Here is an 11,785-nt window from a genome sequence, read left to right on the forward strand (position 1 = left end):
CGTTGCGTTCTTCTAATAATTATAAAAATGGTTGATCCTCCCGTTCTGAAACTGTAGCTTTTGTATGGGGAAACGGAGCGGTACCGTCGTATCCAAACAGAGCCTGAGTCACCAGTATGTGAGCAAAAATAACATTGGAAGAGGGAACTTTTTTCAAAGGTGATAAGTTAGCTAGTTATTCGTGCAGCACTATTGAGAGCAATAATGGGCTGGGGGGGGGGGGGTGGTAGATTCTATTCTGAATTAGGCATTTTATCTATTTTAATATCATACCCCCCCCTTTTCTTTTCTTTTCTTTTTTTTGTCCATGGGCGTAAGCTCAATCCACTATCATAACATACGGTACCGGTACTTGTACTGTACCACATTCATGTCCTTCTATCATACTCGAGTATGAATTTTCCAAAACCCCCTTCGAAGGGGAGAGGGGGGAATTTTGGTTCATGCCACCACTGCATATCATACCGTATTCGACAACGTCTTTACGATACCGGTACCGGTAGACCAAGCAGCACGAATTCCGTGCGAGTACAGAGCAAAGGGAGTATCACCAAACCCAAACTATTAAAAAGAAAACCGTCCTTTCCGGCCTCAGTATTGTACCGGTTAGCACACTGAAGAGCCACGGGTAGTAGACTACTGTTTACTCATTACTGAAGAATCATCTTTTCAACTTTGAATACCCTTACTATTCATGCTATGTGGGTTTCATGCCCTTGGATGGGTAAGTGAGTCCGTCGGTAGAGTAGCGGTATATGAACCGATTGTATCGTACCTTTCCTCCTTTTTAGTACTGCATTCCCCTATCGAATTGTTAATTTAGGCCCCCGAACTCTAGCTGCTTGTTGGACTTTTCTTTTTTTACTGTGGTTTTGTCTTTCTTTCTTTCTGGTTCTGTGTTTCTGGGAGCAGAGGTGGTGAAACGGACTTGGGGATGAACCTTCTCGTCAAAATTGTTTTTTTCTCTGGCTGATTTTATGGAATTTTCCGAGATGGGATATATTGTTATTGTTCATAAATTTTGGAGTATCATCATACTGATGTCGATATGGTTACGACACGCTACTAGTGATGGTTGACTTTCCCTCGTTTCATCGCAATATCCAGCCACAGATGTTCTACAACACAACTAACTAATTTAAACCTTTGGTGCCGCATCTAGCCACCCTTTATAAATCTCCTCGAATCGAGTACCCTCGCCCATGATAGTCTCGCAAACAACTCGCGCATTCTCCCCCCACTTTTCAGCCCTCTGCATCTCCCCCAACGCCGCCCAAGAGATACACAATTGAGACATCGTGGGCATCGCGTGAATATCCATGTACCCAGCTCTTCTCATGCTTCCATCATCCTCGAATTCAAATCCGAGGGCAGATAACGAATCCATGCTTACCGCTATCCCATCCAGTGGCTGGTGTTGGTGGTACGTTAGGGCTAGCGTCCAATAGACGTCAAGGAGTTCTAGTCGTGGGAAGTCGCTGGGGGGAAGAGTGTATGTCTTTTCAACCTCTAAAATGCATTCCTTCAGAGCTTCTTGTTGTGATTTTTGATTAAGGGATGGAAGTATGGTGGCGAAGGATTCCAGGATTGAGGCTCGGTTCTTACGCACTTGAAGGGATTCTTCCGTTTGAATTGTGCAGTATGCACAAGTACAAGTGAAACCGTAGCGATCTTGTAGATGAGTTTGTCGGGATCGCAGGTCTGCATAGAGGGAGACGTAAGACGTGAAGAGCTCGGAGCCAGAAGGGATGTCGGCTGCTGCACGGAGGATCATAACGTCGCTGGATTACATTAGCTTGGATATGTTGGTGTGGCTCGTGGCCTGGAAGTGAGGATACCCGAGGAAAGAACGACGTGTGTTGGTCCAGCACGCGTGGTTCATGAAGGAGGGAAGAAGCCATAGCCCTTCACCATATGGCGGCTCTTCTCGGATCGTATTTATGTCGTGGTATGACGGTGTGAAGCAATTCACGTCGTATATGTCCCTGATAATTTCTCTTTTCCCAGTATTAGCTGAATAAAAATCACAGCTACTCTTTGGGTAGAGTACTCACGTGTCTAGAGCATAGGTGTCATCGATAATTCTGGGTTCCACGCCCTCTTTTCCCCTCCAGAGCTCGAAGAATCCTTTTTGTAGACCCTTCTCGTTGTGTAACCTTTCGGCAACCTCGAGAATGCAATCCAGTTTCATATCCTTCAACTTTTCGGAGTTGCCGAGATCTCCGTCGGAGAGATAAACAAATTGTAGAGCTTTACTGACGAGTAATAGATCTCCGGTTTTGACGTTTTTTGTCGTATATAACCCCTTACCGAATTTACCGACTTTGACTTCAACAGGTCCAGTATAATCCGCGACATCGAGATAGGAACTAGGCCTCGTATTCAGCGGCTTTCTGATCTTTACCCAATTGTATTCCCCCCTGGTCTCTGCGATCCTTTGATGGCATCTTTCGAGTAGGAGCTTTCCTTTAACATTCAGGGGATCGAGTGTCACCAATTTCTGGAGGTTTGTTTCCGCTTCGGCATAATTTCGTGCAGCATAGTGACACTTAGCTAGCTTGAGGGAGTTTTTGGGGTCCGATGGGTTGGCTGATATTGCTGCCGTGGCGTCTTGAATGGCCGTATCGCGAAGGGAGAGTTTGAACGCTGCCTGAGCACAGTTTCGGTGTATCAGGTCAGAGGGCACCGAATCTTCTGGTTGGTGAAGGGCTTGCTTGTAACTAACCCGTTAGCACCTAAACCCGAACCTTGAGACTGTGGGGAAATGTTACAGATCGAAAGCACCCCAATATGATTCCTGGGTATATAGATCATTTCCTTTCTCTTTAAGTTCTTCTCTACCTTTCTCTCGCCACCCCTGCACTACACGAAAGCCTTCGGGAATGAGATTGGAGGTGCTAGGAATGGCATCCCAGTCACTTCGATGTCTGACCATCAAGGCGACAACGTGTTCACCGTCCTCCCTGGTTTGAAATCTGACGAATGGCTCTTTGATCAAAGCGTACCACTCCCCCTCCATATTCCTCCAGTTATTCTTCCTCCAATTATTCTGTATCTCTAAAATACAGCTCGTCCCCTTCTCATCCGACCAAACCCCATTCTCAGTGCGCAGCACAAAGTATCCGCCCCGCAACCGCCCGCTCTTACGCGCATCTTCGAGAAGCGTGTAGCTCAATTGGTCCAACGGGAGAACGCTAGGGCCTGGGCTGGCTAAAAAGTCTCTGACTAGCAATCGTAGAAGCGCAAGGATACTAATCTCAGCATGGTTCTCGGGGAACAGCAAGACGATAGTCGTCTTGTAGAAGGCCCAAGTAGCAAGGATCCCTAGAGAAGTATTTATTATGAAGGTCAGCATGGTATTTTCGTCTATCTGTTGAGGACTTTGGGAAAACGATGACGGCGGTGAAAAGGAGAGATTTAGTTTGGTTTTCACCTGTTTTGAAATGATAGACCCCGCTGGACTGCCAACAGAGCCATATATAGCAGGACACGTAGTGCGCATCATGTCGCACGAATAGAAGGGAGGGCTTGATGGATGCGGGTACCTACATCCTTTTCCTTTTTGAATGTATGAAAGGTGAACAACTAGAGGTGGTTCACATTTGAATGAGAGGTTAAGTTTCACTTATTGATTGAGGGGCTGGAGAAGCGCACGGACCAATTAGTGATCATCTGTATGGATTTGGTTGAGGAAGTTAGGGGTTAGGGCTGCGAGCGTTGTTTTACTTGGTAATTTTTCTCCCCCTTCACCTCGCATTCACCAAATCACGCTTTGAAAAAAGTGAGAACGAATGAAGACTCAATTTCATATCTATCAAATGGAGAAGGGAGAGAAAATAGACAAAAAGAAGGAAAGAAAGGGAATCGACAAGAAGAAGAAGAGAAAAAGAAATAAAGAACATTTTGGATAGATGAAAAACGGGAAACATACCAAACGATAAACAACAAAAGAGACATCACCATCATGAACGCGCGGACATAATCGTACTTTTCATCCTGAGAAAAACAATGACAACACAACAAGAATCATCAAGGAAGATGGAAGGGACGGAAAGGAGGAGAAGAAGAATTAAAAGTAAAAAGAAAAAAGAGAGCGAAATGGAAATCACAGACTACGACATATATGAACCCCTTTCTCTCTCTATACTCCACACATCCATTCAACTTCCTCGCGCTTTCCATCATCCCATCTCTATTTTCCCATCTGCTATCCCGCGTTCATCTCACCTTACCCTACCCACCCGCCCACCCAATAATAACCATCCCCCCCGGACAAGAAAGAAAAAACTTATTTATTTAGCCACGTTCTCAGCGAACCACTTGCAAAGGTGCGAAACAGTCGGGTGAGCCCAGATCAGGGTGGGGGGGATGGTGACTTTGAAGGTGTCCTTGAACTGCTTGCGCAGGCCGACAGTCATGACCGAGTCCATGCCGAGCTCGGAGAGGGGTCTATGAGGGTCGACGTCGTCGGGGGAGGACAAGCGGAGGACCGAGGCGACGTCGGCCTTGATTTGCTTCTCTAGGTGCTTCTTCAGCTCCGCTGGGTTGGTGGGGAGGGAGAGGCCCGTGGGGGAGGTGCTCGATTTCTTGGTTGACTTGGACTTCTTGGTTGGGGGAGCGGCGGCGGCGGCAGCGGAGGAGGTGGGCTTCACGTTCTCGGTGAACCATTTGGTTAGATGAGCGACGGTTGGGTGAGCCCAGATCAAGGTTGGTGGGATGGTGACTTTGAAGGTGTCCTTGAATTGCTTGCGCAGGCCGACGGTCATGACCGAGTCCATTCCGAGCTCGGAGAGAGGGCGGTGGGTGTCCACGTCATCGGGGGAGGAGAGGCGGAGGACCGAGGCGACGTCGGCCTTGATCATCTGCTCGAGGCGCTTCTTCAAGTCTACTGGGTTCGAGGGGAGGGCGTTACCGGAGCTGCTGGGGGTGGACTTCTTGGGGGCCTTTGATTTCTTGGGCGCGCTGGAGGTGGTGGCAGCGGCGGAGGGTGCGGATACTTTAGCGTTTTCTGCGAACCATTTGGTCAAATGTGCGACGGTTGGGTGGGCCCAAATAAGGGTGGGTGGGATGGTAACTTTAAAGGTGTCCTTGAATTGTTTTCGGAGACCGACAGTCATAACCGAGTCCATTCCGAGCTCGGAGAGCGGGCGGTGGGTGTCAACATCATCAGGGGAGGAGAGGCGAAGGACTGATGCGACGTTAGCCTTGATTGTTGCCTCGAGGTGCTTCTTGAGGTCGGCGGGGTTTGATGGGGTGGTGGCGGCAGGGGCTGATTCTTCATATTCACTATTCTCCTCGTCCTCAGAGTCGACTTCGGGCGCTGGGCGGCGGGCAACGATATCGTTGAGGATAGGAACCGCGGGGGTAGCGCCCTCGTCGATAGGCAGAGACCGAACAACAACGACCTGAGGAACATCATACTTGGCAGCGTACTCCCAGGCGCGGAACGCTTCGTCACGGGTGACAGAGGTTATGCCCTTGGACTCCATCTCGGCATCGATATAGTCAGCGGAGGTAGAGGCAGACATACCAAGGCCGCTCCAAGCAGTCCACATGAGTGAGAGGGTGTTATCGCCAGAATTGCGACGGTAGTTGGCGAGGGCGTCCAGGAAGGCGTTACCAGAGGCATATGCGCCCTGCCCGGGGAAGCCGAAGAGTTGACCGCAAGAAGAGAAGAGGGCAAAGAAGTCGAGGGTTCCGACGGGGAAGGCGTTGTGAAGAGCCCATGACCCATCAACCTTGGGGGTGAGGACGTTCTTGAAGGATTGTTCGGTGGCTTCGTGGGTAAAAGCGTCTTCCATGACACCCGCGGCATGGACGACACCAGTGACGGGAGGAAGAGACAAGTTATCGAGAGCCTTCTTGAGATCCTCATCAGCGCCGGGCTTGCCGAGATCCAAAGAAACAGTGTTGACGGCGACTCCCAGAGCTTCAATGGTCTTGACCTTGTTGATGATACCGGCGTTGGGGCCGCTGGTAGCGCTGGACCAGGTGGATCTGAGGGGTAGGCCCTTGCGGGAGAGGAGGACAAGACGGCGGGCACCCTTTTCGGCCAGCCAGCTGGCAACTTCGAGACCTAACACACCGAGACCACCGGTGATGAGGTATGTTCCGTCGGGTCGGATCTTGACGGCAGACTTCAGGTCGCTTCCAGGAGTAAGGGAGGCCTTAGGGAGGGCGCGGAGACGGGGAATCTTGCTGACACCGTCACGGACGATCACCACACCCGCCTTGCGGATGAACTTGAGGACCTGGAAGGGGAAGGCAGGCTCGTCGATATCAACCAAACCACCCCACAAGTCAGGTTGCTCAGAGGCAATAATACGGGCGAGACCTAACATCGAGGCAGCGGCAAGAGAGTATTCGTTCTTTGCGTTCTGGGCTTCCTCAGTGATGACCCAGAGCTTGGCGGAGGAGTTGAAAGTGTTGAGACGCTTGGTGATTTCGAGGAGCTTGAGGGTATTGGCAAAGTTGGTTTGGGGGAGTCTCTCGATATCTTCGAGCTCATCGGGGAGGACGATAACAACGGTTCCAGTCTTGTGGAGGACATCAGAGTGTGATTCGATTTCGCTAGGGCTCTCAATGACCTTAACACCGAGACCACGCTTAGTGAGGGTCTTCTTGAAGGGACCAAGGAGGGAGTGGTCTTTGTTGGCAACGAAGACGACATTATTGAGAGGAGCGGGGGTGCTGTCAAGTTGGGCGGCGGTCCAGTGGAGGCTGTGGGCGAGGGACTCAACGCTGCCGCTGACACCGGGAGTGCCGTCTAGCTGGGAGAAGCGCATACCCCGGAGTTTTGCGAGGACCTTACCGTCCAGAGCGGTAACAACAACATCGGCAGTCCAATCTTGGCCGGGAACTTCACGGACGTAGATCAGTGCGCTTGGTGGAGGGGGGGCGGCAATGGTGATGCTGTCGATATGTGCGGGCATACGGAGGATAGGGGATCTGTAGAAAACGGCGGAGCCAATGGAGGTGGCGGCATCCAAGATACAAGCCCATGAGGTGGGGTCCCATGGGAGGTCAGTTGATCCATCAGGAAGGGCGTTGACCTTAGCGATGAACTCGCGGTTACCCTCGACGTGGTTCTCAACGGTCCAGGGGAAGCCCATGGCAGCGACACCGATATCGGAGAGGTAATCGATGGCCCAGTTGGCATGTCTCTTGAGTGTGCAACGGGCGTAGATATCGTCAATGGGGAAGTATTCCTCTTCGAGCTCGATGGGGTTGGCAGGGACTTTGGCAGTGGTGTGGGTCATCCAGGACAACTCATCGCTCTTGTTCTTGGTAGCCACCAGACGGGAGCGGATCTTCAGGGCCTTTTCTTCTTGGTAGACAACTTGGACTTCACGGGGAGAAGCTGAGGAAATAGGGACGGGGAAGCGGAGGACGACATCATAGACGGAGATACATTCGGCGGCATGGATGAAGGTGTTGATGAGGACGGCGGCAGGTGCGATCTCAGTTCCGTGAAGAGGATGGTTGAGAGGGAACGGCTTGCAGGTCTCGTCAACAACGGTTTGCCAGACACTGGTGTTATTGACACCGGAAACTTGAGTCTTGGCTCCTAGGAGGACATGGGCATTGACGTCGTGGAGCTCGGTAGTAGGGGTGGTCGGGATGCCGACGGTGACCTCATGCCAGTATTTCTCGTGCTGCCAAACGGTAAGAGGGAGGCTAGGGACCCAGGTCTTTCCGACAAACTTCTTGAAGTCAACGACGGCACCGTTGGCGTGGAGGCGACCCAAGGCGGTGTTGATTCCCTCCCAAGCAGGGTGGTTGCGGCGGATAGTGGGGATAACGACAGACTCATCCTCACCAATTTCCATGAGAGTCTCGTTGATTGAGTGAGATACCAACGGGTGGGCGGAGACCTCCAAGAAGACCTTATATCCGTCCTCCGCAGCGGCCTTTACGGCAGAAGTAAGCCAGACAGGACCAAGCATGTTGTTGATCCAGTAATCGCAGTTGCGCAGCTTATCTGTGCGAGCATCGAGATCCGATGTGGAGTACAACTTGATATCGGCCTGTTTGGGAGAGATAGTGTCTCCGAGAAGTCTAGTAAGAGCTGGACCGAGGAAAGTAAGGAGGGGGCTGTGGAAGGCAACATCGGATTTGACGACGCGGACTTGCTGCTGCTGGGTGGCAAGGTAGTCGGAGTACTCCTTGATGGCTTCCGGAGTTCCAGAGACAACAGTAGATGTTGGCGAGGCGTGGATGGAGGCATTGATATCCTTGCGAGACGCACAATCCTTCTCAACATCCTCAAAAGGAATATCCACCAAGATCATTGCGCCTTTACCGGCAACATCTGGGCGCCCATATAGACTAGCCCTGATACTAGCAACACGAGCACCCTCAAGAAGAGTCAGAGCACCGGTGGTGACGGCAGCGGCGATCTCACCAACCGAATGACCAATGATGGCAGCAGGCTTGATACCACGGGATTTGAGGACTGCGGCAAGACCAACGTGCATAGCGAAAGTTAATGCCTGGATTTTATCAGTGGTCTCGAAATCACCGGTCTCGAGTGCTTGTCTTGGAGAGAAGCCCAAAGTCTCTTGGTAAGTGGATTCAAGGGTGTCAATGACCTTCGCAAATTCGGGTTCAGTCTTGAGGAGTTCGACTCCCATGGATGGGTATTGAGCGCCATGGCCGGAGAATACCCAAACGACGTCGTTATTGGTGTTTCCAGAGACGGTGCGGGCCTTGATGATGGTTAAGTCATCGATCCCCCGGGAAAGTTTTTCGAGACTGGCGATGGCACCCTCGTGGTTCTCGGCCACTATCGAAGCACGGACGTGGTGGTGGGCGCGACGGGTAGAAAGAGTGGTGGCAATGGCGGATAGAGGGATCTTTGCGCCTTCGGTCTTTAACCATTCTGCGAGCTTGGCAGCTTGACCCTTGTACCACTTTTCTCCTGGACCAGAGAGCGTGAGAATCACAGGGCCGTTGTTCTCTTCCTTGAGAGCCTCCCTGGAAGGAGCCTCCTCCAACACTAAATGGGAGATGCTACCTCCGTATCCGTATGAACAGACACCAGCCCTGAGTTTCTGGTCTGGGCGAGGCCAGGGTCTGGCATCACGAACAACTTGCAGGCCGCTGCTGGCCCAATCGACAGCAGGGTTCAAGGTCTGAAGGTTAGCTTGTGGGGGTAGTTGGCGGTAGTGAAGGGCGAGGGTTGCCTTGATGACGCCGGCAACACCGGCACCAGCTTCAAGATGGCCGACGTTAGGTTTCACGGAGCCAATGTAACATGGGTTCTCAGCAGTGCGGCCGGCGGCAGATCCGTAGACAGATGTGATAGCGGAAACTTCCTTAGGATCGCCGACACGGGTGGAAGTAGCGTGAGCCTCGACGAAATCAATTGTGCTAGCGTCGAACCCGGCAGCGCTGAGCGCCTTCTTGTAGACCTCCGCCTGTGCTTGGGGGTTCGGCTGCATGATGCCGTTGGTTCGGCCATCCTGCCCGACGGCAGTACCCTTGACGACAGAGAGGATCTGATCACCATCGCGGATGGCGTCCTCGACACGCTTCATGATGACAACAGCGGCACCTTCGCCGCGGCCGTATCCCCTGGCTTCAGCATCGAAAGATCTGCAACGGCCTTCAGGCGATGTAGCACCGGCAACGTCGAGAACACGGATGAGACCAGGTCCGCACATGGCGTTGACACCACCGACGACCGCAACCTCGGATTCGTAGTTCTCGAGAAGTTGCTTTGCGTGGTGGATGGCGATGAGGGAGGAGGCGCAGGCAGCATCTAAGGCAATGGAATTTCCGTGGAGGTCGAGGAGGTATGAGATACGGTTGGGGACACCACAGAAAGAAGAGCCAACACCCATCCAAGCTTCAATTCCGGGCAAATCTTCGAGCATGAGGCGGCCATAGTCGTCTGAGTTGACACCCATCAAGACGGCTGCGTCGCTACCGGCAATGTCGTTGGGGGAGATACCGGCATGCTCCAATGCCTCCCAGGCAACTTCAAGACAGATTCGCTGCTGAGGGTCCATGAGCTCGGCCTCACGGGGTGAGATACCAAAGAAACCGGCATCAAAGCTCTCGAGGTTGTCGAGGAAGGATCCCTTTGTGGTGATTTTTTTCAGGAGTTCGGGGTTGCGGGGATCACGCCTATGGTATGGCTCCCACCTGTGGGAAGGAACGTCGCTCACTGCGTCTTTCTTGTCGAGCATGAAGTTCCATAGTTGCTCGGGGGTGTTAACACCTCCAGCGAAGCGGCATCCAATACCAACGATCGCGACATCGGGAATGTTCTTCTATATCGCGCAAATTGGTTAGCATTTTGGTTCAAGTCTTAAGCAAGGAGAGAGGGTCTTTACTGTAGTTCCAGTCATGTTTACGAGTGCGAATTCTAAGAGTCGTAGTTCTTGGAATTCAAGGTCCTGATGAATGGGGGGTATGGGTTGCGGTGAGCCGGTGAGATTGGAGGTAAGCGGAGGAGTAGGGGTTGATTATTCGCAGAAATTAGAGGTTATAAAGGGTCGAGTCCTCGAAAATTGAAAAAGTGAGAAAATATTTCCTTCTATCGTCTATGATTCCAGCGGCAGTGTCGTTGTCGTAGTCTTCACTAAGAACCTGGGAAGTAGATTGGAATTTTGCTGATTTACGGGGATTTAGGAGCTTATATATGGATTCTCACGACAGACCTGGCTACGGTATTATTGGTGGTATAACCACTTCCCCCCTGAGTTCTAGCTCTAACTGATGCGGAGGTTTACACAGGCCTCACGAATACACATTTGGAAGCTGGGTTCTTCAGCTTTGTCAAAGTTGTCAATCCACAAAGGGTAAGTTTCAATGGATTTCACTCGTGTCCATTGATTCCGCCGGTCGTGTTGGGCTCGGGAAGCATGGATGATCGGACATTAGAGACAATGAGTCAATTGGCTTTCTCTTGTTAGAAATCCGGGGCTGGCGGGCTAAACGGAGAGTATCGTGCTTGGTGTTGAGATCTTGACCCTGATCTTAGGTTCGCCCAACGTCATCTGGGCTCTACCAGGGATACAAAAGACCTAAGATCCATCGAAACCAAGGCCTTTCCAATTGTGAAGCTTTTACCAGCGCCAGTATCAGGGATGACGATTTTGTTCCCAACCGTCGGAGTGAAGGGTTACTTTTCGTATGTTAGTTCTCGTGCATATGCTTGGTCCACGCAGGTCTTCCGGCTTGATAGAGCAAATTAGATTAGATGGAGGAAACCGTTATGTCCTAGATTGGGTCGGAGATCGAATATGATACAAGGACTTTTTTCGATTTAGCGAGTTTCTTATGCCCTTCCCCGAGTAGTACGCGCTACTAGATTGGGCCTGATGACGACAGCAGTTTTCCCTGCACGCGTAGAAAGGGAGGTGCGATTAGATACACTACCCATATAGTCTGCATCCTATCCTATCCTATCCTAACTCAATTCCGGACCCCTCCTCGTACCCTTTCGGTCGTAGTTACGAGGAGGGAAAAGAGAGTCCATTGATGATTGTCAAGCCTGGAGAGAACAACAATTTCGAAGCATCATGGCCAAGCACAGCACAAGACACAAGACGCGGGGAGAGGCCGTCTACCTAGTCTTTCCGGAAACCAAGCACAATGATTTCTCGGAGGTTTCCGAATATAAAACGGTCTACGGTAATCCTGCGCGTTGAATCCGCAGTCTCGGGAGCCTTGGTTCACTCGCACACCCTGAGATAGCATATGCGCAAGCAGGGACACCCATGGCATAGGGTGGGACGAGCGATATATCTAGGGACACAGGGTAAATCTTGCAACA

General features: G+C 51.4%; 2 protein-coding genes; both read right to left on the reverse strand.

Moving 5' to 3' along the window:
• Window positions 1–2,050: 2,050 nt before the first annotated feature.
• GSTUM_00011479001 (uncharacterized protein) lies at window positions 2,051–3,505 on the reverse strand (the record flags this gene model as incomplete). Its single annotated transcript, XM_002841946.1, has 2 exons — window positions 2,051–2,720; window positions 2,772–3,505. The coding sequence occupies 2 exons, from the start codon at window positions 3,503–3,505 to the stop codon at window positions 2,051–2,053; spliced, it is 1,404 nt and encodes a 467-aa protein (XP_002841992.1).
• Window positions 3,506–3,803: 298 nt separating this feature from the next.
• Window positions 3,804–10,013, reverse strand: GSTUM_00011480001 (uncharacterized protein; the record flags this gene model as incomplete). XM_002841947.2 has 2 exons in its annotated part: window positions 3,804–6,770; window positions 7,629–10,013. The coding sequence occupies 2 exons, from the start codon at window positions 10,011–10,013 to the stop codon at window positions 4,293–4,295; spliced, it is 4,863 nt and encodes a 1,620-aa protein (XP_002841993.1). The 3' UTR covers window positions 3,804–4,292.
• Window positions 10,014–11,785: the final 1,772 nt, after the last annotated feature.

Source organism: Tuber melanosporum (genome assembly GCF_000151645.1).
Source record: "Tuber melanosporum whole genome shotgun sequence assembly, scaffold_85, strain Mel28".
Taxonomy (NCBI): Eukaryota; Fungi; Ascomycota; class Pezizomycetes; order Pezizales; family Tuberaceae; genus Tuber; species Tuber melanosporum.